The sequence below is a fragment of the Rattus norvegicus genome, chromosome 5 (genome assembly GCF_021556685.1).
Source record: "Rattus norvegicus strain SHRSP/BbbUtx chromosome 5, alternate assembly SHRSP_T2T, whole genome shotgun sequence".
Classification (NCBI taxonomy): domain Eukaryota; kingdom Metazoa; phylum Chordata; class Mammalia; order Rodentia; family Muridae; genus Rattus; species Rattus norvegicus.
Genome location: NC_141538.1, coordinates 170,909,037 through 170,935,625, shown reverse-complemented (window position 1 = coordinate 170,935,625; position 26,589 = coordinate 170,909,037). Strand labels below are relative to the sequence as shown.

Genomic DNA, 26,589 nt, shown 5'->3' with positions numbered 1-26,589 from the left:
GACGACTGGGACAATTGATGCTTGGTCAGCTTGAGCTAAGAAATTAGTGGTGATTAACAAGAGACCAGCATCACTGAGGTGAAATCTTCAGGGAAGTGTTTTCTGAGAGCACAGAGAAGCTGTATTCCAGAGACGGCCAAGTTTGTACCTCGTGCTGCAGCTGTCCTTGGTGATGTGTAAGAGTCACCCAGGTGGGACTGGTTTTGAAGGTATGAAGGGGTCATGGAAAGCAGCTGAGGCTGGGCACTGTGAGAGGCCAGGGAAGGCCATTGGTGGAGGTGCAGCCTCAGTTGCAGTTGATGGCCCAGGACTGAAGGGGTCATGCAAAGAAGTTGAGGCCTCACACCATGAAGAGACCCTATGAGAGGCTATTGGTGAAGCCTTCTTTTGGCAGAAGACCCCAGGGTTTTGGAGATGACAGTACCATGAATGACCACCAAGAACAGCAGCAGCAGTGGAGTGGAGTCAACCAGAGCCTAGAGTCCTACAGAGGCTAGAGCTGGAGATGTGACCCGAGTCCTTTGGAGAAGCCCAGAAGCTCGTGTGTCGATCCCAGACATTGGAACAAGAAGCCATGAGACTGAAGTTCCCTTGGAGACCTCAAGATGTTAGAGATGCCAGAGCCGTGAGCTATCTGCTGAGGGAAGCTGCTAACGGGGAGTGGAACCAGCCCAGGAGAAAGAAGTGTGTTGCAGTCAACAAAGATGAAAAGGAGTTGAGATCTGAAGACGGCTTTGACATCAGACACGGAGATGGCAGAGTTTGGAGTTTGCCCAGCTGGGTTCCTGTCTGGCTTTGGGGATTATGGTTAAGCGATTGGATAGATCTATCTCAGAAGAGACTTTGAACTTCAGACTTATAACATTGGTGAGACTGATATAGACTATGTGGCTTTGACAGTTGTAGTAAATGTATTTTTGCATCATGCTATGTTTAGGTATGGCCCCTTAGATTCATGTGTTTGAACAAGCCTACGGGGGCCAGGGAGTGGAATGTTATGGTTTATATATGCTCAGCCCAGTGAGGGGCACTATTAGGTGTGGCCTTGTTGGAGTGGGTGTGGCCTTGTTGGAATGGGTATGGCCTTGTTAGAGTGGGTGTGGCCTTGTTGGAGTGGGTGTGGCCTTGTTGGAGTGGGTGTGGCCTTGTTGGAGTAGGTGTTTCACTGTGGGCTTGGGCTTTAAGACCCTCCTTAGCTTCCTGGAAGCCAGTATTCTTTTAGCAGCTTTCAGATGAAGATGTAGAACTCTCAGCTCTGCCTGCACCATGCCTGCCTGGATGCTGCTATGTTCCTGCCTTGATGATAATGGACTGAACCTCTGAACCTGTAAGCCAGCCCCAGTGAAATGTCCTTATAAGAGGTGCCTTGGTCATGGTGTCTCTGTTCACAGCAGTAAAACCCTGACTAAGACACTCCTAAAGACTCTTCAACTTTTCAAAAATGGTGCTTGAACATTACGGTTGAGTCATAAATGTAAGATGTACATCTCTATACAAACATATACATATATACAGACAGACACACAGATGACACACATAGACACACACAACTGGGCTCAGACACACGTGCACGCACACACGCCTGACAGACAGACAGACTGAGAGGGATAGGCACACCTGGCTATTGCCAGGTAACTGTGGGGCAGAGCCTAGAAGGAATGCTAACACAGATGTGTGCGTGCACACACACCTGGGCCCCAGACGCACATGCAGGGATAGTTTCAGGCTTCTTCCTTGCCCTCCTGACCTGAGACAAAGGCATGCAAGGCTTTTCCTAAAGAGAGAAAGGTGACCTCAATTCCAGCCTAATATCCTTAAAACACCACAGTCCTCCAGGAGAAGGCTAGACTTCAACTTCTGAGTCGTCGTCGTCGTCGTCATTGTGCGTCCCCCCCCACCCCCGTCACCCTCCCCCGCCTCCAGCCCCCAGCTCCCAGCCCTGGTCTGTTTTTCTGGGGATCTTTCTCAGTGCATGCCTTGCTATGCGCATTTCTGTCAGGCGTGGCGCTGAACACCTTTGGTCCCAGCACTTTCGAGTTAGAAGCAGCCAGATCTCTATGAGTTTGAGCCAGATTGATGTGCACAATGATTCCAGGTCAGCCTGGACTACACAATGAGATCCTGCCGCTAGAAAAAAAGGGGGGGGGTGTTTTTCATCTGCTGATTCTGCCTGCAGAGTCTGCATTTTTCCCTGACGTTAACTGCCATCTTTTAACTCTTTAGGAGTCAGATACTAAGGGGGCAGCGATGAAACAGTGCCAAGCAAGAGCTGACCTGCGAGATCTTGCTGGGGAGGATGAGTTTGGTGGGTGCAGTACCACATAATGGCCTCGAGGGGTCAGCAACGAGCCGCTTTTCCCAGGAGCCGTCTAGCAATGTACCACCTGAGACCAGGGGAGTTCTTCCTCCAGTGTGACTGACACCCGTTTGGGCCTGGCCCTGTGGCCAACTCATGCCCTGCCCGGGTGATATCACACCGGAAAGAGCAGAGGATGGCACAAGCAAACCACCCAGCTTCAGAGCTGAGGTCGGAGGCTGAGGGCATAGGAAGACCAGGGCACAGGTAGTAGCTAGGCAGGAGTGTGAGCAGGGCATACTCCCCACACTGTTGGCCAATAAAATGCCAACCCAGAGTCCCCGGCACCACCTGTCAGAGGACCGATGTGTGAGGTCACAGGTCTTTCCTGAAAAACAGATGACAGAGATGAGTCAGGACAGGGACTAGTACTGACTGTGTCTCAGGACCTCAGGTTACAGCCAGGTCACCAGACATCCACTGTGTCCCTGTCATACACAGCCCAGGGCTCTGCCTGAGGGAGCCACAGTAAGAGGTGGCTGTATTAACAGATAAGGTCTCCATGGACAAGCTTCTCGCCGTTTTCTCCTCTTGTTCCAGCATGGTTGAGGTTCTGCTCTGATGGCCATGCTCTGAGGTGTCTTGCAGATATCAAACCAAAATAAAATGCCAGTTGTAATGGTGTCTGCCTTTAACCCCGGCTCTCTCGGGAACCTCGAACAGCCTGGGGAGGGTGAGTCTGACTGACCATACCCGGCAGAGGCAGGATGATCAAGGGTCGGGTCATTTCAGTCCTGATCATCCTGCCTCTAAAAGGACCCAGCTCTGGGATGGGAGCTGGACGCTCCCACCCTCTGCCTCCACCCCACCCTGCTCTGTGCTCTGTTCCCCACCTCACCCCCCCCCACACACACACACATGATTCTTGGCCCTTGCACTCACTGTGACTCTTGCCTGCCCAACTCCTCTCTCCCTTGATCTGAGCCACCCTTGGGAGCTCAGGTTTGATGCCACTTTGGAGGGTAATGGTGCAGGCCCCATCTTCTCCCACACAAGGAGCCGGACCCCTAAAGTCCACACGGGGGACGTTGTTATGTCCTCATTCTTTTTTTTTTTTTTCTTTCTTTTCTTTTCTTTTTTCGGAGCTGGGGACCGAACCCAGGGCCTTGCGCTTGCTAGGCAAGCGCTCTACCACGGAGCTAAATCCCCAACCCCTACGCTCTCATTCTTGAGGACACTACAAAGACTTGGTATCCAATTTCCTGAGCTCAGGAGAATCACGGCTGGATCCGTGTGGCTAGCAGAATTTCCAGCCGTCAGAGTTCTCTGTAAAATGGGGTGGTAGTGGTGGATAGGGTAGACCACGAAGGGTGTTCTGGAAGATCCTGGCCAGAGCTGCCCTGAAGCAGCCGGGAGCAAAGAATGCAGTGGGTGGGGCCTTCTTTCAACAAACAGGTTCCCGCAGGCCTGGGATTTCTCCGAAGGCTTCCTGGAGGAGGCGTCTGAGCTGGGAGAGAGGCGCAGGAAGGAAACGGGCGAAGAAGCCAGAGGGAGGAGGTAGACAGTACCCGAGGGCGGACTCCGGCCTGAACCGCCAGAGGGGTCACGTGAACGCAGGCGGACCCAGGTAGTGCAGTGACGCAGCTGGCGCGGCCAGGTGAGGCGGCGGCGGTGCTGCAGGTGCGGAGCAGCCACCAGCGGAACCCACCTGGCTGCGGCTCCGCCCGCCAGTTCGCTCGCTCGCCGGCTCGCCCGCCAGCCTGCCGCGCAGGAAGTAGAGAGGGCGGGACCGGCTGGCCCCGGGACGCAGGGACCCAGCAGCACTACAGGCTGCACCCTCCCGGCCGCCCTTCCGCGGCGCGCACAGGTGAGCCTGGGGACCGAGAGTCAGTCGAGGGGAAGACCACCTGGGGCGCCCGGAGCACCTCTGCTCCACTCTCCCTCTCCGTTCCAGCTCCTCCCGACCTCGGGGACAGCGTCGCGCCCCGCCCTCTCGCTGGGGCTGCAAGCCGGGGATCTGGAGCCTAGCTGCCCTGAGCCACGGTCCAAGGGACACTTCGCAGCGGACCTGGTTAGACGCTAGAACGCAGAGAATCCTGGGAAGTCCTGGGGGGCGTGGAAGTGACTCTTCCGGGAGCTAGAAAGACGATCTGTTTAGATGGGCTCCAAACAGGAGGGGTCTGACCCCCTCTTGCCCTTTCCCCACCTTGGTGGCTAGTCCTCTAGCCAGATTCCACAGTGCCTTCCAGTGGGAGAGGGCTTCCCCGGAAAGCAGCGGGTGTCACTTACAGACTGGTCCGTGGTGGGCACCTGTCCCCAACCCCCTACCTTGGTCCCCATATCTGTAAATCAGGAGCAGAGATCTATTTTGAGGTTGAGCAAGAAAGATGAACCCTGGCATGAGCCGGGATCTGAGTTGGTAGCCGCCGAGATGAGATCTTAGCGCCCTTCACATCACGCCTGGAGCCCAGACAGGAGCTGGTGGCCCCTAAGTGGATGCTTCCGTTTGTCACTTGAGTGACCAGCCGCAGGGTCCCAGCTACCGTGTGGGGCCATTCGTGACTATATGCTGGTTTGCCCTGATAGCATTGACTTCCTATTCAGGTGTGTGGGCACCCGGCTTGAAAGTTGCTATTTGTGAATTCAGACAAGCAGCTTCAGCCTCCGGTGGTGGGCCTTGGGTGGGCCTCGGGGCCTCGGTTTATCCATCGAATTCGTTAGTTGAACGTGCCGCTGTTTTGTTCCCATAGGCTCACAGAACGCCTGGTAGAGGGAAGGGTCTTAGGGCTTCTTTGAAAAAGTAAGAACTCAGCCAGCCAGGGAACAAAAAATGGAGAGAGCTAGGTAGATGCTCCCTGACATGCCCTTCTCCAAGCACCTAAAGCCAGAAAACCCTGGCTGGTTGGTTGGGTTTTTTGTTGTTGTTTTGTTTTGTTTTGTTTTTTAAAGATTTATGTATCTGAGTACATTGTATGTCGCTGTCTTCAGACACACCAGAAGAGGGCATCAGATCCCATTACAGATGGTTGTGAGCCACCATGTGGTTGCTGGGAATTGAACTCAGAACCTCTGGAAGAGCAGCCAGTGCTCTTAACTGCTGAGCCATCTCTTCAGCCCTGGTTTTTTTTTTTTTTTAAAGATGTATTCATTTTATGTGTTTAAGTGTTGTGCACATATGTATGTGCACCATGGGTGTGCCCATGGAAGTCTTAAGAGGTCATTGGATCCCCCTGGGGTTAGGATGAGTTATAAGCTAAGCATGCGGGTGCTGGGACTTGAACCCAGGTCCTCTGCACGAGCAGCTGGTGCTCTTCTCTGTTGAGCCATCTCTCCAGCCCAGTAGCAAGAAACTTGTTAGGGTTATTCCAGGATGAGTATTCAGTGTTATACTTCCCACAGGGCAGTTACTCTTCACCCCCCATGTAAAGAAACTGAGTCCAGAGGTGAGACAGTTGCTTGAAGTTCCTGGGGCTTGTCTCTGCAGACAGACTGTAGCCACCTAGGTATGCTACATGGAAGGTGGTAGCTGCGTTTCTGTTTGACCACCTGGTCTGGAGGTTTTGGTTTGGTTTTAGTTTTGGTTTCCAGATCCATCTGCCATTGCCTGAGTTCTTTCGATCTCTGTGGCATCTTGCTCAGGTGACTGCCCCCACACACCCCCTCCCCCACTCCCAGCATCCTGAGTCCAGAATCCTGTCATCCACATCCAGTTCCTGGTTTGAGGACAACCATCTAGGTCAAGATAGGGCCTCAGAGCTTGGCTCCTCCCTTGTGCTCTCACCGGCTGGGGCTTGACCCAGGCAGGTTACATTCCCTCCTCTAATACCCTCCTCGGGCTTCTAACTGCCTGTGGGAGAAGTTTGGGGAGGGGCTGAAGACACAGCTGGCTAGAGGGCACCTTTTGTGGGCCCGCTTTTTTTTCAAGCTGGTGAGCTGGGCAGCGGAGGCCCTGGCCGTAGGCTCCTATCAGGTCAAGACTCTGCTGCCCCAGAGTCAGGAAGCCTGCCCTGAGCTTAGGCTACTTGGGCTTTATGGAACATGCAGGGGATGATAGGTGGGTATCTTGGGCTAAGACTGGATGCGCCAGCTAGGCGAAGAGTGGCTAGCTATGATCGGGTTTTCCCCACTTCAGCTCCGGGAGCATTTGTTCCACTTGACTGTTACCGGCTGCTTTGTGCTCTGCAGTATCCTGGCCTCTGGCCTCAGACTGCCAGTGGGTGTAATCAACAGAGATGTTACAAGTTGACTCCAGGTGGGCAAACTGCTCAGATGAGCCTCTGAGCTCAGCCCCCGCCCCGCCCCGCTACCGCCCGCCCCCGCCCCGTCCCGCCCCGCCCCGCCCCCAGTATACACCTGACAAATGGAGCTAGCTGGTGTGGGTTACAAACAAATTGCGACTCCAAGTCTCCTGCTCAGCCACGAAGGATCACCCATACACAAGGCCATCATTGTGGGTTGGCTGAGGCTGATCTTGCCAGGTAGATTGCCCAGCCTCGGAGCTGGTGATGGAGGGGCCTCCAGCAGGGCTTAAAGTCTCAGATCCAAGGTGGTTTGGGTTCCTATGACCAGCTGTAACCAGCTGCAACAGGCTCAGGCTAGGAAGAAATCAGGCTTAGGGGATTAGAAGGCAGCATAGGTACCCACAACATTTATAGGAAGCTGATCTGCCTGAAAGGGGAAGGGGGCAGTGGACCAGGTGCAGAGAGACAGAGCCATCCAGGACCACGCCCACAGCGGTCCCCTGAGCTGTCTGTCAAGATCTCACTGGGCTATAGGTTCTGAGGCCTCAGTCATGGGTCCATTTCCTGCCCACTCTGAGGAGAAACAGCTCGGAGTCACCTTCCTAAGGCACGTGGGTCTGCTGAGTGGCTCTGACCCAGTTTCTGCTCATTTTGATCAGAACCTCTGGGCAAGTTGGTTCTCACAGTGCACCAGAGCCTCTTCAGTGAGACACAAGGTGGGCCCAGGACAGAAAGTGCCAACATCTGTTCGGGAATTGAACTCCGGTGTTTGTGGGGGTACATGGAAGAAATTGTCCCTGCCTCCCAAAAGCTCAGGCTTAGGGAGGGAGTGGCCAGGCACCCAGTTAGAGCTTCTGTAGAAGGTGTCTTTGGGGGTGCTACCATGCTCCCTATCCCCTGAGCCTGGGGTGCTTTGGAAAGGGAGAAGACATGCCCCTGGCCCATAAGGAGCCTGCAAGACCTTACGTCTGGCTACTGGTGGGCAGCCATGGATGGTATTTTCCTGGAGCCCACTAGAAGAATCTGAGGCCCCTGTGTGCCAGGGTCTTGGTGAACCGAGAATAAGAAGCCAGCCAGTCTGGAGGAAAGGCTACCCCTCAGAGACATGGGCTGGAGCAAGGACACACAACCCCACCCCACCCCCAAGGACAGAGCCTATGCTCTTGGGTCCCATGGGCCTCCCATCGGCAGCAGGAGAAGCCAAAGCAGCTTTTTGAAAGTTTCATGTCTGAGAGAGCAAGGCCAAGGGGAGACAAGACAAAGCAAGACAGGGAGTAGCCAGCTGACGCCAACACTGTGCAAAAGAGAGCGGTTAACGGGAGGTGTTGCACCTGTGAAACAAGAACAGGATGTTTGGACTGAAGTGCAGTGAGGGGTGCGAGGGTGCGAGAAAGGTGGACAGGGAAAGTAAGTAAGAAACTGGGGCCGTCGATCAATCCGTGCTACAGAAAGGAAGGACAGTGCAAGGGGTTGCCTTTAAAAAAGAAAAATAGCCAGGCCCGGTGGCCTGGTGGGCAGGGCCGGAATCCCAGCACTTGAGAGGTTCAAGCAGGAGGAGCAGAGATTCAAAAGCTGCTTGGGCTACAGAGTGGGTTTAAGACCAAGCTGGGCAACCTAGCAAGACCTCGTCTCAACCAAACCAAAATTAAATCGTCATAAGGTGAGGAGGGCCTGGGGATTTAAATAGATCAGTGGTCTGGCAGGTTTCTGGCATGGGTGCCGTCCCAGGGTCGTCTCCCTTTGGAGGTGCGGTGAGGGAAGGGAATTAAACTGTATGCAGACACGGGCAGAAAAAATAGGGACATGCTGGCTAAGAAGTCTACCTGGCACCTCAGTCAGTCAGTAGATGGAGGACCCATTTACAAGGCTGGGTAGGGTACAGAGGACAGGTCACCGTCCAAGGAAGAGAAGTCCGGAGGGTACCAAGAGGCCTTAACAACAGCAAGAAGAGTAGAGGATGCTTCCAGATTCTAGAGGGAAGTTTAAGGCTAAACCTTCCCAGCCGCCAGTCCAGAGAGGAGGAGAGAAAGCCCCCTTCTGACAGTCAAAAATCTACCCCCCCCCCCGCCCGGCCAGGCTTGGTGGCACACACCTTTACTCCCAGCACTCAGGAGGGAGGGGAAGGCGGATAATCAGGGATGGATACACAGTGAAACCTTATCTCAAAAATTCAAAAAAAAAATCTGGGGCTGGAGAGATGATTCAGTAGTTAAGGTCACCCCTTCTTGCAAAGGACCTGGGTTTGGTTCCTGGCACAGACGTGGTGGTTCACAACTATCTTTACCTCCAGTTTCAGCGGCTCTTAACCACCCCTCCTCCCCCATTTCTGGTCTCTGCAGGCACTGAGCTTGCATGTGGTGCCCAGACGTGTATACATAGCATGCGTACATGTGTGCACACTCACCTAAAATAAGTAAATATTTTCCAAAAGTATTTAAAGTCATCAAAAATCCGCCCCCAACTCCTTCCTGAGACAACGCCTGGGTTTGCTTTAGAGGGTAGCTCCTGGTGGCCAGATAGCCAGAGCCAAGCCTAAGGAACACTACCCACCCACCCAACCCCCACCCTGAGCTACGAGAGCGCCTGGGAAGGCCCTGAAGTGTCATCCACACAAAGGGGCCAGACTCTCAAGGAGCATGGAGCTGAAAAACCGGACGGCGGGGGTGTGGGGGGAGGCAGAAATTAACAAGGGAGCTGGCTGGAGAAGGAGTAGGAATGGTTAACAACCAGGTCAGCCTCAGGTCCCCTGAGCGTAGAGCGTACAGCTATGCAGCCCAGCCCCCTCCAGACAGTAGTGATCAGAAGAGCTGCCTGGGGACTGGGCAGCTTTAGGATGTGTCCAGCAGGTATTTCACTGCTGTTTGACAAGACAGGTACCGGAAGTCACCAGTCCTACTCTCTGGGGTCCCAGACAGACTGTTTACCAGGCCTATGGGTGTGGGTGTGGTGCCAGCCTGGGAACAAAAGCCACTCCCAGGAATGGCTCACCCAACTGGTTCCCTTTGGGCACCTTCTGGCCCAGGAATGGACTTTGCCCTCCGCTGGGTGAGGCCACCGCCTGCCAGGGGCCACACTGTCCTGCAAGCATGAGCTCAGGAAGGATGGGTGTTTGCTGGTAGGAGAGGAGGCAAACCCTTCTGTGTGGTCTGTTCTTTCTTATTGAAAATGATCCCTGTGTAAGCGGATCGGCGGCGAGGAGTCCCGTTCTAGGCCATCCGAAGACAGCTAAGCTAACCTCTCCAGGCTTCGGTAAACCAGACAAATTTAATAAGGGCGTGGGACCCACACGTGTGTGACAGATGCCAGCTCCCGGGGGAGGCCTGGTGTGACTGGGACTTCGACTTGGAATGTCCTTAGGAATGCAACCTCCCTTGGGGTACTAGGCCCCAGCCTGCCCCTCCCTGGGGCCAGCTAGGCTCAGCTGCACACAACTTCTTGGGATAATTTTAGCCGAGAGCTAAATGCTAGAAGAACCGGGGGCTTCCGGGGGTGAGCTGCGACATGACCAGCCTCCTGGGTGCTTGCGGCTTGCTCTAGCTGTGTGGCTCAGTATGAGCAGCGTGGCCAGTCCTGCCCTGTCCCCTTCAAGGAGGGACTATGGGGCAGTCTTGGCACCGTTCTGGGGTCTGGAATGTGGGGTAGGATGGAGCTGGGTGACCTACCTGGAGCTCCAGGGTGGGTATGAGCTTCCTGAAGGCCTGAGAGTCCCTGAACCCATCCAAACAGCCCTGGTCCCCACCTGACTCAGGTCGGGTAAGGGGTTACTGTCCCTTCCCATCTAGTTCAGTCTGTCTGTCAGGCAGGGCAGGTAGGCACACCCCGCAAGCTGATCCTGGGACAGTGCCCAGGGCAAATGACAAGGGGTCATCGTGGCCAACGTGAGCCTAGATCCTCACTTGTGATGTAGGCAAGTGACGTGGGTTCCTTTAACCAAGACTCTTTATCAATTGGGCCTTGGGGTCGCGGGTTTTGATGAGATGGTCTCACTGTGTATGTGACCCAGGCTGGCCTCTAACTCAAGAGCCTCCTGCCCCAGCCTCTTTGGTGCTGAGATTTTGTGGGGTACCTCTAGGCTCAAGTCATTTCAACCTATACAGAGTTCTGAGCGCATAAAAGGCTTCCTGTGATGGCTTCTTTGTTTTTAGGGAAAAGGGGGTAGAGGGATTCTCTTTTCAAAAGGAAGTTTTCCCATGGAAACTCCCACAGAGTCTCTTGAGTGCTGGCCTGTCTTATCAGGGCAGTGTCAGACACCAGGGATGCTGTTTGGTTCAGAAAAGCTTTAGCTGCTGTCTTATGGCTCCTTGCAGCCACTTGGAGATGTTTTAATGGATGTCTGCATTTAGGAACCCGTTAGGATATCCTCAGGTGAGGACATTGTTCTTACTGAACCCATTTTACAGATTTGAAGATTGAAACCGAGAGGTGGCGTCTTTAATCATTGAGGACACCAGGTTTCCAGCCCCCCAACAGGGCAGCTCCTGACAAGTGTGGAGGACCCCCAGTCACGGAGGTAAGTGGTAGCGCTGTGGACAGTTGACCCTCAGCAGATTGGTCAGTGTCAATGACTGGTCTCCACACAATGCTTCCAGAACAGCCTTTATGCTGGTTCCTGCTGTATCCAGACCATAGCTCTGTTCACCTCAGTCTCTGGGATTCCCTGCCCAGGAGGGGCACTTCTTCCTCCCAGTCACCTCTCTCCTGTTAGCCAAAGGCAGCCGTAGACTGTGTTGTACCAAAGGAACAGAAAACGTTAGTGCTGAAGGAAATAGAACATTCTGGAAGCCACTGCTCAGGAAAGCCTGCAATTGGTAGGTTAGGGTGGCAGGCTTGGGGCAAGTCAATGCTGGAGTCAGAGACAGGCCTCTGTACATGGGCTGCTGGGATGGACCGGTGGAGTGGCTGAGGAAACACATGTCAGCGGTGGCTGTCTCCAGGCAGTGAGCCCCCACAGCCATGACACTCAGGCTCCTACTGTCTCACCTGTTCTCTGACCCAGGGTTCACCTTGGGTCTCCCAAGACCAGGATTGTGGACCCCAACTCCAGAAAGTACAAATGTGTATTGGAGAGCACAGTGAGGGTAGGCTTCGGAGCCAGCCTTGGCACTGTGGAAACTGCTTGGCCAGGAGAAGGGGAAGTAGCCAGGCTTTGCTTGGATCCTAGCTCTGCTGCTTCTGTTGTGAAAAGCCACTGAGCGGAAGGCCACGGTCGGGTGGAGAGTCCTCTCTTTCTACCGTCCATCCTGCTTGCTCTTTCTCATGTTCTCAGGGTTGGCGTTCCCTTGGCAAGAGTGCAGAGCCAGGCAGGGCCACGGTCACATCCACGGCATCTGCCACAGTCTCAGGAGACCATAGTTGAGCCAGGACCCCGTTACACATACACAAAGTGCCTATGTACAAGTAAGGGGCCCAGCCGGAATTCTGGTCCTGGTCTATGTAGCTTCTGGGCCCAGCCACAGATCTGCCCTGATTCGTACCCCTGCCCAGGACCTAGTAGTTGTATCAGGGATATCAGGGTGGTCCCTGAGGCGCATTCCAGCCACACAGCAGCAGGCCCTTCATCTCACAGAATACCTGTCTGCCTGAGGCATATAACCTCCATCCTCAGGTAAAGCCCAGCTATGCCATCTCCCAGGAGAAGGGTCCCGGTAACCAGCCACAGCGAGCCCTGTTCTCCCTGTCCTTGCCTGGGAGCTGTTAGGTGAGGATGTTAAACAGAATCAGGATTGGACACAGATAGGCTGCATGCAAAAGGCCCCTCTGAGCCTTTCACCTCTTGCTTGCCTCTCTCTAGGCCTCCTCTGTCACCAGCATGTCCCAGAGGCATTCTGACAGCTCCCTGGATGAGAAACTACTGGAGTACCGCTTCCACGCGGAGCTGCGACTCGACGCCAACGGGAACCCCGTGCCTGGACTCCCCATGGTCCGGGGTTCCTTGAAAGCCAGAGCCAACGCTGCCTTTGAGCCCGATGCCCCAGAATCCTTACAGCCGCCACCGCCTGGAGATGAGGAGCCTCGGCCCATCATCCTCAGCACACAAAGCCCTGCGGCCCTCAAGATGGGCACGCAGCAGCTCATCCCCAAGAGCTTGGCGGTGGCCAGCAAGGCCAAGACCAAGTCGCCCGCCCGCCACCAGAGCTTTGGGGCAGCTGTGCTCAGTAAGGAGGCCGCGAGGCGGACTCCTCAGCTCCTCCCAGCCCCCAGTTTCTCTCTGGATGATATGGACATGGACGCCGTCACAGGTGGGAACCTGAAACGCAACCTGAGGAACCAATCCTACAGGGCAGCCATGAAGGGCCTGGGGCCACCCAGTAGCAAGGAAGACTCAGTCCGCCTCGGCCCCAAGCTCCAGGCCCTCGCTGAGGAGGCTGCTCAGCCTCCTGCCCGGCACCCAGCCAAAAATAAGGTACGTAGGGGTCTGGCCTGACAGCAGGATGGGCAGTGTGTCTAGGGGCTCTGGGGTTCACAGGCAGGGAGCCAGCCTGGTCCTGCGTCCCTCACACTTGGCATCATGAATGGCCGCTGTTACTGAGCCTTGCTGGGTACAGGCTCCTGGGCATCTTAGTTTAACGGAATCCACGCGAATCTCATTGCTGCGGCTGGAGGAGGTTGAGTCAGGTTCTTGGGACTCTACCATCCCTGTTTCCATCCAGAGTGGACAACAGAGGGAACCAGCCATTCTTGAACCCAAGCAGGGAGCCAGTCTGTCTAATGACATTTTCAGCGAGGCCAGGCTCAGGCTGCCAGTGGGATAAGGAGGGTCAGTGGGTGGCCTGCTGCTTCCCTGCCTGCCCCTGGTGGGCACAGCTCGTCCCCTAACTATCGGGTAGACCAGGCTGTTCAGAAATAATGGGGTCCTGACTCTTTGGGTCTCCAGGTATCTGTCAGACAGACAGCCACTGGGCAGGAAGGCCATGGTCAGATAGTGCCCCCCTCCAACCTCCTGCCCCCTCATCCTGCTCATTGGGGTCAGATGGGAGAATCTCTGTTTAACAGTCATTCAAGGCTTCCCAGGATATAGAACTAAGAGGCTTCTGGGCCTCTCTGCCAGGTGTTTCCCTCGGATTTGCTCAGGGACATCCCAGGCACAGGGCTCAGCCAACTTCCATGAAGGGCCTAAGATGGGCCTTTTTGGCTTTTTTTTTTCTTTTTTAAATTATATGTCTATGAGTACACTGTCGCTGTCTTCAGACACACCAGAAGAAGGCATCAGATCTCATTACAGATGGTTGTGAGCCACCATGTTGCTGGGAATTGAACTCAGGATCTCTGGAAGAGCAGGCAGTGCTCTTAACCACTGAGCCATCTCTCCAGCCCCCTTTGTGGCTTTTGGACCCCTCACAGATTCCTAACACTTCTGAGTCTCAGTTTCCCCATACCTAAGTGAAGATGGCCGCCATCTAGCTGTAGCGTGCTCCAAAGACGAGTATGTGCCCTCTGTTGCCTAGAGCTACACACAGCATCATGGGAAGAACATGCTTAGAGCTGTTTGCAGCAACATGGGAAAACTATGTTTAGAGCTGCACTTGGCATCATGGGAAGTGCACACTTAGAGCTGTATGTGGCATCATGGGAAGAGCACACTTACAACCGCATACAGCATCATGGGAAGAGCATGCTTACAGCTGCACACAGCATCATGGGAAGACCATGGGAACAGCATGCTTAGAGCTATATGCAGAATCATGGGAGAGCATGCTTAGAGCTGCACTCGGCATCATGGGAAGAGCATGCTTACTTGGGCATCAGAACGATAGCCGCCAGCACACAGCTTCTATGAAAGCCAATAATGGCCAAGGCAAGGCCTCTGTCTGTGGTGCTGGCCACCATTCTTTCTCACACATCCCGTGCCACATCTATCCACGATGCCTGGGTCCGCAGGAGTGGGATCAGTGGCACCACCAGGCCTGCCAAGGTCTCACTCATCCATGGCTCAACTCAGTAATGAGTCCATCTTCAGCACCCAACCCTGAGCGTCTGCTGCCTGCCTCAGACTGGGGTGCCAACCTGGGACTGCCCCACGCCAAGAGGGCTGTGCAAGGGTGTTGAGGGCTGGCAGGTGACTGAGCAGGAGGCACAAGGATGAGAGGGCTCCCCATGGTCTCAGAACCAGGAGGGCTTAGGTAGGGACTGGGAAGGATTCAGAAGGGAAGAGAGAAGGGGTTTGGCGATGGGTGAAAAGGAGCTAAGCTAGGCTCAGCTGGGAGTGTCGCACACATAGAGACACGTACACAACACATAGAGACACACACATGGAGACACAACATACACAGAGACACTCATATGGAGACACTCAGACACATAGACATAACACACACACACACACAGAGACACAACACAGAGACACATACATAACACATAGAGACACACACTCACACAGACACTCATACCAAGAGACACACAGACACATAGACATAACACATACACACACACAGAGACACACAGAGACATAGAGTCAGAGGCTCACACAAAGACACACAAAGACACATAGGCACACAGAGACATAGACACACACAAACATGTACACACAGATAGAGACACACAGACACATAGACACAACACACACAGAAACACACGCATACATGAATACATGTGTAAGCGGAGTGTTTTAGGCCCCAACTGGTTCTAAGGAACCAGAAGCAACTTTCTTTCCTGGAACCAGTGTGCCTCTGAAAACCTAGTGTCCCAGCCAAGAGTGGGGATTCCCTAGAGCTCAGTCCTTCCAATTCCCTCCCTCAGTTTCTGAGGCCTCAACCTATACCAGAGCCAGACTAATCAGCAGCAGTCTGCATACTTTGGTTTTCTCCAGTCCCCTGCTCTATTCCCATCATGCCCCATTGTCAGGCAACTCCTGAGCTCCAACTTTTACCCATCATGGTCTCTACTTTGTGAAGCTAACGTTTAATGAGCACTCTCGTCAGCAAAGCCCACTCCCATTGGGCACTCTCTTACCATCTGGGCTACCATAGCAACAGAAAGGAAGCTGACCCACACCTCCTTCTCTACTGACTGCTGGGGTTTCTATTTCTTGTCTGCAGAAAACTTGGAAACGCGCAAACAAGGGCTCGTTCAAAGATGGTAAGTGGTTCCTGAGGAAGCCGAGGGCTGAGTGTGGCCAGGAAGGGCCAACCTGGGGACCGCATGGGTCTGAGAAGGTGAAGTCAGACTGGGCAGGACATTGAACACAGACCCCAGTTGTTGATGTGACTAGTAGAATTCCCTTGGGTCCCTATGTGACCCAAGGACAGACCAGCTCCCCACTATCTCGAGTATCTGATGAGACCTGGGTTCGATTATAGGCATCAGGCCTCCAGAGAGGCAGACGCTCATCTCTGTTCTTGGCATGGAATATTCCCAGTCTGAGGAATGCATCCTGGGTGCTGCAGCTTATGGGGAAGTAATAGCCTGGTTTGTTGTGTCTACCTGGTCCCACCAAGGCTGTGAGGCTTAGAGCCTGAGAGGTTCCAAGACACAGTGACTCCAGTAAGAATGTCCCTCCCTCCTGGTCATCTCTGGGAAACTCCCTGTGTGGAGCTGCAGTACTGTTCGGATCTCAGAACCATTGCAACTGCACGGGCTCAGAGGTGCCCTCAACCAGGTTGGCCCATGCCAGACTAGGCTGGTGGTATTGTTGGCTTTGGGCGGCAACCAGCATACTCAGGCCCCACCTGAGTACCCCAGCCTTCCTTCCTCTGTCAGACCAGGCATAGCTGGCCGCACAGGGCTCTGGTTGGTCCGCTTGGCCCTGACCTGCAGTGCTACATTCTACACCGGGCTGCTACACTCTTCCAGGCTGGTCTCGCACCACTGTAGGACCCAGTGGGTCACGGCGGAGCCTGCATGTTTTTGAGAACTTTGTGGGGCCTTTGGGAGGGTCATGCCACCCCCAGACCCTCCTGCAGACAGGTGGCTCTTCTCTCCCCAGACCCCCAACTTTACCAGGAGATCCGAGAGCGGGGTTTGAATACTAGTCACGAGTCTGATGATGACATACTGGACGAGCCCTCCAGCTCTGGGGGCACTCAGAGAGGGGACACCACCATTGTGGTTAAGACCTATCGCCCTGCTCAGCTCACCTGGAGCCAGCTCCCAGAGGTAAGGAGTCCCACACCCATCCTGAACACCCAAGAGGACCCAGGTACAGCAGGGGGCCCCCTGGCTTTCCTTCTCCCACCTCATGGTGGCCCAGGTCCTTAGAGGGAGTTCAAACAGATTCTAGAGCCCCAGGGATACACAGCTTACCCTCCACTAGAAGTAGAGCTGTAAAGTGAGTGTCCTCTGTCTGTGTGGCAGGAGGCCCTGCTCAGTCTGACCCAAAAGGAGCCCCTTTCCTAGGACCGTCATCTCTCTTGGGCAGGAAAGGGTCACAGAGAAACAGAGACTTAAGGAGGGTAGCCTCTCCACTCTCCCCACGTTTCCCCGCATCTGAAAATGGAGTCCTGTCCAAGCTTTGAGGGCTCAGTCAAAAGCAGGATCAGGGTGGTAGTCCCCAGCACACAGGGGCTACTGCACGAGGGATGTGGTAGCTGCCTACCACATGAGGCATGAGAGGCCTGTCCCCTGCAGCCTGTGGGTGTGGCAGGCAAAGGGATGGTAGACCTAGCTTTCCCTTCATTTCAATACAACAGAGTGTCTTTGCCTGCCTGTGGCTCATGAAGGTGCGGGACCCCAGCTGGGGAGGGCTACAGCAGGGCAGACTGTGTGCCTCACGAGTTTAAATAAACGTGCACAAGTATACATTTATTATTGTAGGTTGGTGCCAAGGCGATACATGATTGGACAGTAAAGAGTGGGTCGGGGACAAAATTTTTGTAAGGAAGGAGAGAGATCAAGATGGAGTCTACGGAGGGAGGATGGTTCTGATTTAGGTAAACTAGATTGATCTTTATTTTGTCTAGGTCAGCAGTTTGTATCTTTATCAAGTTGGCAGTGAATTTATTGGGTAGATGAATTGCGGATTGAAAAATTAACATGTAAACCTGCTTGCTAAATTACAAGTTTCTGGAACTTTGATTCTACCGGGCTAAAGAGGACAGACAGTGTGTGAAAGAAATGATTGAGAGGCAGTTGGGGCGTGCAGATCTGGTTCTGTTTCCTGCTTGGAGTGAGAACTGGCAGGGCCCGCAGAACGAGGTGTGTGTGTGTATGTGTGTGTGCGTGTAGCTTGCGGACTGTGTAGCAGAGTAGCAGCTGGGGTGAGCAGAAAACGTTCCTCAATAAATTTTAGTGCAACGTATTATCCTGCTAGGTGCTAGGAACCGGGAGCAGGGAGGAGGTGATTTCCCCCCACATCTGGGATGGGGCCCAGCACACTGTACCCCATAACATGGCCCAGTATTTCAAGCCTGACTTACCCAAGCTCGAAAGCTTCAGAGGGCCCACGCATCGTTGACAGCACCTCTCTCCAGCCTGTGGGTAGGAGAGTACAAATGGATCCAGTTCTCTGTTCCGCAGACACATTGTGTCAATCCAGCCTGCCCTGGCTTGCTGTACTGCGATAGGTATGAAGGAGCCACTCTAAGGCAGTCTGGGACCACTGGCCCCACGGGTGTGCAGAGTGCAAGTGATAACAGTCTGTACCTTCCCCTGACAAGACTCTGACTCAGCTGCCCAGGTGGAGTCTGACTCACTGTTCCTCTGGACTCCCTGTCCACCTTCCTGACCTGGCCTAGGGCTCTATAGATGGAGTAGCATTATCCCAGGAAGATAAGCTGAGGCAACATAGTTGAAAGTTTCTGATGGCGGCTGCTCTGCCTGGGGCTCCTCTCTCCGTCCCTCCAGTCTGCTCTGTCCTCCTGGGGGATGGGTGGAGGTGGGGACCACTTCATCTGTAGGACCTGTGACACACAGCTCATTGGCCCATGCTCTCCTCAGGTGCTGGAGTCAGGTATCCTGGACACACTGTCAGTGGAAGAGCGGAAGAGACAGGAGGTAAGGCCACCAGGTGCGGTGTGCTGAACAGGCTACAGCCCGAGCCCTTGTCCCTAGACAGGGAGCGGGCCACACAGTGCCCTGGAAATTAGAAACAAGAGTGGTAAACCCACCATCACCACACTACGTTGGCCAGGTACAACGATGGCTGAGGGCCGAACCCCTTCACTGCCTTCTAAGTCCTCAAGCAGCATCAGGGAAGGACTAGAGTCCTGGCCAGGGATGAGGAAAATGGTTCCATGGTAGAATGTTCACCCCTGTGTTCACTCCTCCCCACTTCCCCCCAAAGCAAAGTCCTGGCCACTTCTGTGCAGCTTGAGTTGGTGAGGCAGCAAACACAGAGATGTGGACTTGTAGCCTATGTGGGCAGCCATCATGGTAGCCCTCTGAAGGAGCCCCACACCTCAGTCTCCCCTCCCTCCTAGAGCAAGCATATCCATCATTCTGAGCACCGTCTTCTGTCTTCCCCCGCAGGCCATCTTCGAGATCCTCACGTCTGAGTTCTCCTATCTGCACAGCCTGAAGATCCTGGTGAATGAATTCCTACAGTCCCAAGAGCTGAAGACCACCATGACGCAGACAGAACACCACCACCTCTTCTCCAACATCTCGGATGTGCTGGCTGCCAGTCAGAAGTGAGCTTTCCTGTCCTTCCACACCTATGTCCCCTGGGTCCTCAAAGATGCTACTTTACCCTGCCTCAAAGATGCCTTTATCCCTGCAGTGATATCAGTGAGCTCTGGGTGTGCCCTGGGTTGCACCCGTCATGGGAAGCTTGGAGCAGCCGTTGGCCTGAGAGAAGGCATAACAACCTATAAAAGCCCTGGAGGGTTGGCTGTGGGGACACCATGATAGTGGGCATCCTAGACTCTCTCTCAGGAGAAGGGGAACACTTCTCTTGTGTATAACCCCATACTACCCATGGGTATCTCTCCCCAGCCCTGGGCAGCAAGAGAACCCACAGAATCTTCACCCACTCAGCCTGGTGAAAGCCTCAAGTTGCAACCCCAGGTCATGTTCTTCCCAGCAGTGTTTGGTGGCCAAACTGGGCTCTGGTTCGAGGGCTTATAATCAGAGGAGGTCCAAGCATGCAGCTGCAGGCTGATGAGGGTGTGTGTATCTTGTATGTACGTGCAAGCACGTCTGCATGCTCTGTACATGTGCATGCATGCGTATGTATGCTTGCATACTACCAGTGGATCTCTTGCCTCAACACCAGGCATAATGACTTCTTATATGTGTTTGCACACACTTGTGTGCATGCGACCTTGCTACTGCTTCGACCCAGGAGACCCCAGACCTCCCAATTCCTTTAGCCTTGGCTTCACTGTTTGTCCAATGAGGCTGGTGCCTGGGCCTCGGTGGGGTCAAAAAGAGTAGGTCACTGGGTGTTAGTTCACAGGCTGGGCCTTCCAAACAGGATGCTGGCTCCTGGGTGTCAGGATCAGGCCCACTCAGCCTGCTGCTGTGGGTGCCTTCTCCCTCAGGAAGTTTCTGAGAAATTTAGACAGGGGACGGGACTGTCACATCCCTGGAGACAGAGGCTTCCTGTAAGGGATTCAGCAGCTGGCTCTGGGAATTACCCACACATGACTCATTGGAGGGGAAGGGTCCCGGGAAGTGGGTGACCCTCATGCAGATTCCTGCCCCCAGTGTGGTCCTTTGATGCTGTGCAGCCTCTTGATTGTCCAGCATGGCCATCGCTGTCCTGGGCTGCAACTCTCTAGCCTCCTCCCTAGCCGTTCACAGTGGTCTCCTCTGAGAATTGGCGCTATTTCGGGCCAGTGGTGGGAGGCTGGCCCTTGTAGACCTTTCCAGGAAACCCTAGGAATTAATTCATTTCGGCTGAGTGGACTAGCCTGCCAACTTGTGCATGGTGGGCCTGTGTCCAGGTAGCCTTATCTTCTGTTCATTTATGGGGCCATGTGCTTCTGAGCCTCCCTACTAGAGTTTCCCAAGGGCCAGTGGCTCTCAGAGTGTACTTCCTTATAGGAAATGAGATCTGAGGATCTGTCAGGTCCAAAGGGCCCATGCCCATATCCAAGCCTGGGAAAGGTCTTCTTAGACACATGGAGTTCTCCCAGCTGCCTGAGCCAGGGCCTAGAGAGTTGGACATAGCTAAGGATCGGCCACTGACCCCACACACCAGGCAGCCAAGACCTAGAGATCCTGGGCAAACCTCTGAAGTCACTTGTTCACCTTGTTACCATCCTGCCTGACTCACTGGAGTCAGGCTAGAGGTTTCTCTGGGACCTCCGCCAAGAGCACAGGCCTCTCAGCTTGTTCCCGTATGGGCTGGACTCCGTGCGCGTGGACAGTTTGTGAAACCTTGCAGGGAACCTGGCTGGCAGAACCACCTCAGTTTCAAGAGCCATCCCTAGAGAGAGGTGGCTCTCCCTGGGTCCCTTAGGGCCCCAGCATATCATAGGATTGCTTGAGCTCACACCCAGGGACACGCATAGGGGTGGGTGTTAACAAAGGCAGTATGAAGAGCTGATCTGTCACAGGGTCCCCTCAGGGTTGCGGGACAGCCCTCTGAAGGAAAATGTGACCTAGCCTACACAAGGTTCTGCCTGACCCACTAGGCACCTGCTACATACTGCCTCCGAGAGTGGCCTGTGCGGCCATTTTTGTCTATATATGTGAGTCTGTGTAGGTGTGTGCACACGCCCACCAAAACTGAGGCTTGGGGCTGGGGATTTAGCTCAGTGGTAGAGCGCTTACCTAGGAAGTGCAAGGCCCTGGGTTCGGTCCCCAGCTCCGAAAAAAGAACCAAAAAAAAAAAAAAAAAACCAAAAAAAAACTGAGGCTTGGCTTCCCCAACCTCGCCTCACTTCGACGCTGCTGCAGGTTCTTTGAATCCCTGGAGCAGCGGCACAAAGCTCAGGTGTGTGTGGAGGACATCAGCGACATCTTGGAGGACCATGCCGAGAACCACTTCCACCCTTACATCGCCTACTGCTCCAACGAGGTCTATCAGCAGCGCACCCTGCAGAAGCTGTCGTGAGTGGGCCCTCTGTGCTCCCAGCCCACCCCACACAGGTCCGTCCCACCCACCCGACCTCCGCCCAAAAGTCGGAGTGACTCAGTGCCCCGTGTTGCAGGAACAGCAACACAGCCTTCCGGGAAGTTCTGAGGGAGATAGAGAAACTGCCTGCGTGTGGGGGCCTGCCCATGATCTCCTTCCTGATTCTCCCCATGCAGAGGGTGACCCGGCTGCCTCTGTTGACGGATGTGAGTACCGGGGAGGCTTGGGTGTTGCTGTTGCCGTGGGAACCCACCTGGAGGCTCCGCCTTCAGTGTTGCCTCTCTGACCTCTTTCCTCACACTCCCAGATCTGTCACTGGGTAATTACAACTCAGGCGGTGTGATTAATCTTGCTCACATGGCGGTCGCTCACATGATACTGTAGCCTGCAGACACACACTTAGGCATGTACACGTACACCCCGCACCCTACAGAAAGAGTGCTTCTGGGTCCCACACTGTGATTCCCCAGAATGGCAGGGGCAATATGTGTGGTACCAGCTCTCCTTGCCTGGCTTGGCCCCAGAGGTTCAGAGGCCACCTGTGGGCTGAGGACATACTGGTGGGCCCCAACAGGACCCTCTCTCACACTTCCAGATTCTGCCCCACATAGGGCCTTCCTGGGAGGGGCTCGGGTGCTTCCCAACTACTCTCTCCTCCAGACACTCTGCCTGAAGACACAAGGCCATCCCGAACGGTATAAAGCCGCCAGCCGCGCCCTGAAGGCCATCAGCAAGGTAAGGCAGCTTCTCTGACATGAGAGACCCTGGGTGGGGCAGGTCTGTGGTGCTGAGAGGAAAAGGGACTAGATCCAGGGAAGGAGGGGAGGCACCCTGAGGACTAATCCCTGTAAACTCAACCCTGGCACCCTGTGGACCAATCCGTGTAAACTAAACCCCGCTCCCGCATACAGCTGGTGAAACAATGTAACGAGGGGGCCCACAAAATGGAGCGCACAGAGCAGATGTACACACTGCACATGCAGCTGGACTTCGGTAAGGTCAAGGTAGGTGCCCCACCAACCCCACACCTCACTCTGCAGTCTACTTCTTAGGAGTCACAGGCTAGTGCAAGAGGCCTTGCGGGGAGTTGGGGAGGGTGGGGTCTGCAGGGGGAGGGAGGGCAGCTAGGGCTGTTGATCTTCTTGGGCCTTGGACTCCATGTAGGAAATGAGGCCTAAGCATCCCTGACTAAGAGCCTCTCCAGGACTGTCCCGGCCCCCAGCTTAGGCAGAACATTCCACAAATGCCCAGAAAATCAGGGCTGGCCCCGGCTGTCCTGTTATAGGTAGAACACAGTACCTTTGGGACAACTCAGTGGCCATCCATTAAGGTTCCGTCCTAACAGGGACAACAATCTCAATTCAGGGAGGCAGGGACTATCTCTGCCACACTACCCCCACCTCACTGTGCCCATTTCCTTCATCTGTCTGTCTGTCCGCTCTATCCCCAGTCCCTCCCACTCATCTCTGCCTCTCGCTGGTTACTGAAACGTGGAGAGCTCCTCCTCTTGGAAGAATCCAGTATCTTTAGGAAAATTGCTAGCCGACCCACGTGCTACCTGTTCCTATTCAATGACGTCCTGGTTGTCACCAAGAAGAAAAGGTAGGCACTGTTCTGCGGGTGTCAGGCTAGAGAACGGCTGGGATTTAGGACGAATGGAGAGCGGCTCTGAACCCCTCCGACCTTGGCATTCAGTGCCATACCTCAGTTGATCTGAGGTGGCTAGGGACTCTATCAGGTCTCCGCCTTCTGCAGGCTGGGGTTTCCCTCCTTGGCCTCGGAAGCTCCCGACAGTTCCGTCTCCAGGCCCAGGAGACAAGCATTAGGAGCACTTTTGTGGTCAACCGACCCTGGCAGAAAAGGCCCTGATGAGTCTCCTGTGCCCCCACAGTGAGGAAAGTTACTTGGTCCAAGACTACGCGCAGCTAGACCACGTGCAGGTCAGGAAGGTGGAACCCTCGGAGCTCCCACTGCCAGGAGGCAGCAGCCGCAGCTCTTCCGTGCCCTACCCTTTCCAAGTGAACCTGCTACACAACAGCGAGGGCCGCCAGGAGCAGATACTGCTGTCTTCTGACTCCGCGTAAGATACGGGGCTTACCTGGAGAGGAGCGCATGCGCAGGGGTGGGACATGCCGAGCTGTTTTCTGAGGGCTTTACTAGTCGGCCAGGCAGGGCCGGTAAGCAAAACGCAGCAAAGAAATGAATGGCTGTACTGTCCAGTAATCAGAGAGGAAGCTTCAAGCAGAAAAAGGGACGGCCGTGCACGTTACTGATGGGCGCATTGTGGAGGTAGCGCTTTGGTCTAGACCCCAAGGGAGGGAGGCAATGGGGCAGCAAACACAGAGGAACAGTGTTCAGCCAGAGCACACCAGGCAAAGGCCCCCAGGCAGGAGCATCCTGCTATCAGGCACCAACATTGATGCCAGGGGCTGAAGCACAGCAAACCTCAGGACAGTAGGCGAGGTCAGACAGGCAGTGATCATAGAGCAGGGGCTCATGGACCCCGAGAAGGAAGGAGGGCATCAACTACACTCTCTGTGCCCTCCAGGAGTGACCGGGCCCGGTGGATCACAGCACTCAGCTACAAGGAGAGACAGTGGCAGGGCATCAGCAACAAAGGAGGTGAGTGTGGGTTACACCACAGCCTGAGGTCCAAGGAACCATCTAGAACAAGACTGGGCCATCACAATGTCACCTCTGCTCCTGGGTGTACTCTTAAGGGGGAGAAGTCTATCTGTGGGTACCAGGTGCCTAGCCTTGGAAGGCCAGTTATCGTCCTAGGGAAGCTGTCCATCTTGTGCTGGGACAGCTGGTGCCCTGCGTCTACAGGAGGACTGCAGCGGGAGGGCTGCAGCGGGAGGAGTACTGCGGGGGTTGAGGGATGACTGCCTCAGGAGGAGTGCTGCGGGAGGACTGCAGCAGGAGGAGTACCACAGGGGTTGAGGGAGGACTGTAGCAGGAGGAGTACCATGGGAGGACTAATGGAGGAGGAGTACTACCACGGGAGGAGTACCACAGGGGTTGTGGGAAGAGTACCATGGGAGGACTGCAGTGGGAGGAGTACTGAGGGAGGAGTGCCATGGGGGTTGAAAGAGGACTGCAGCAGGACTGCCACAGAGGAGTACCATGGGAGGACTGCAATGGAAGGACTGCAGCAGGAGGAGTACCGTGGGGGTTGAAGGATGACTGCCTCAGGAGGAGTGCTATGGGAGGACTGCAATGGGAGGACTACCACGGGAGGAGTACCACCACGAGAGGAGTACCACCATGGGAGGAGTACCATAGGGGTTATGGGAAGAGTACCATGGGAGGACTGTAGCGGAGGGAATACTGAGGGAGGAGGGGTTGAGGGAGGACTGCCAAGGGAGCACTGCTCCGGGAAGAGTACCGTGGGAGGATCACTGCCTTCCCAGGGCAATAGAGTACTCTTGGCCTAGCTCTCTCCATTTCCCCCCAGAACTGCCCCAGGTGGAGGTCACCAAGGCATACTTTGCCAAGCAGGCTGATGAGATCACACTGCAACAGGCAGACGTCGTCCTGGTCCTGCAGGAAGAGGATGGTGAGTGTGGGTGGGGCCACACCTGACACGGCTGCAGAGTGTAGGTTGGCATAAGGACCTGATTTGGGGTGTGGCGGCACACGGCCGGTGGCATCCCATTGCCGGAGAAGCAGAGACATGCAAGTCTTAAGGGACCCTTCATCAGCCAGCCTAGCACCATTGGCAAGCTCCAATGGTGACAGAAACGGTCTCAAAAGACAGAGTGGACTGTACCTGAGGAATCGACCACAGGTGCACATGTGTGTGAATCCACACGCATCCTCCACACATATACACCACAGTCAGTTTCTCCAAAGGGAGGAACCACTACAGACAGGTACTGAAACCATGGGATCAAAATGAGTTCATCACTCTGGTCCCTAAGTGAAGCAAACAGATGTCTACTCCCCGAGTGGTGCAGTCCCCAACCCCCTCAGGAGCCCGTGTGGCCTTGAGCAAGGCCCTCCCTCCTTGGTCAGGAGTCAGGAGAGGTGGTCAGTTCCAACCATCACCCACACCCTAAAGCCCTCGAGAGCAGAGGCGGAGACGAGAAGGCTCCCTCTCTCATATCTTCCTGTCTGCATTCAGGCTGGCTTTATGGTGAGCGGCTTCGGGACGGAGAGACCGGCTGGTTTCCCGAGAGCTTTGCTCACTGCATCACCAGCCGTGTGGCCGTGGAAGGCAATGTGCGCAGGATGGAGCGGCTGCGGGTGGAGACAGATGTGTAGCTGGACAGCTCGGAAGCCAAGCTGTGGCAGACACACCTTCAATCCTCCAACCAGCAAGCCGAGCGGTCCTGCCTGCCCCCAGGAGTGGGCGGGGTTCATCATGGGACGCAGATCCTTCTCATGGGCTCACGGTTGAGTGCAGAACACTGAACTTGTATACATTCGCTTGCCTAAACACCTCTGAGGCAAGCTCCAGGGGCCCACATTCTGGAAAGAGCCTTAGCCTGGCCTCTCACTGGACACCTGAGCTACACCAGCTAACAGTGATACAGGACTGTTGCCTTCATTGAAGACACCATAGGGCCACCTGACAGCTGCACCCCTCCATCCCAGGTGGGACCAAAAGGGGCCGGTGCTCTGAGAGGACAGTGCTGGTGACAGGTGACCTGAGGTACCAGCAGGGATGTTGTGATTTACAGAGTTCAATAACATTAAAATATTTCTTTTAAGATTTTGTTTTACATGTGAGCCACCTGTCCCAGTGAAATCCAAGGAGACTGGTCTCATGTCTGTCCTAAGCTCTGGTGTCTACCACCCACAGCAAGGCTCTACTTGTGTGGTCAGGGATGGTGACAGCCAGACCTTGCCAGCTTAGCCTGGACCGGGCTCGACCTTGCTACAGAAGTGACAGGTACAGGTGAATCTCCCCTCAGTGCAAGGCACAGACAGTGATGACCCTCAGGCCTGGGGAAGAGCTGTGCACCCCGACATCTAGGGCCAGCCCCTCCCCATGGCCCAAGGCAGCCAGAAGAGCCCCAGGCTCAGCCTGACAGGAGTCCTCAGCAGGACAAGTCCTCACCCACTCACAAAAGTCTTTGCTTTGAAAGGAA

At 54.7% G+C, this 26,589-nt stretch overlaps 1 protein-coding gene across 3 annotated transcripts; it reads left to right on the top strand.

Annotated features, from left to right (window-relative positions):
• The first annotated feature begins 4,097 nt into the window (after nucleotides 1-4,097).
• Nucleotides 4,098-26,208, top strand: Arhgef16 (Rho guanine nucleotide exchange factor 16). Of its 3 annotated transcripts, none has more exons than XM_087551119.1 (16): nucleotides 4,098-4,367; nucleotides 10,938-11,047; nucleotides 12,329-12,940; nucleotides 15,573-15,612; nucleotides 16,460-16,629; nucleotides 18,409-18,465; nucleotides 18,940-19,100; nucleotides 21,316-21,468; nucleotides 21,570-21,699; nucleotides 22,154-22,228; nucleotides 22,405-22,497; nucleotides 22,944-23,095; nucleotides 23,385-23,573; nucleotides 24,042-24,115; nucleotides 24,951-25,052; nucleotides 25,620-26,208. In XM_087551119.1, the coding sequence occupies exons 3-16, from the start codon at nucleotides 12,347-12,349 to the stop codon at nucleotides 25,757-25,759; spliced, it is 2,130 nt and encodes a 709-aa protein (XP_087407245.1). In that variant the 5' UTR covers nucleotides 4,098-4,367; nucleotides 10,938-11,047; nucleotides 12,329-12,346; the 3' UTR covers nucleotides 25,760-26,208.
• The last annotated feature ends 381 nt before the right edge of the window (nucleotides 26,209-26,589 follow it).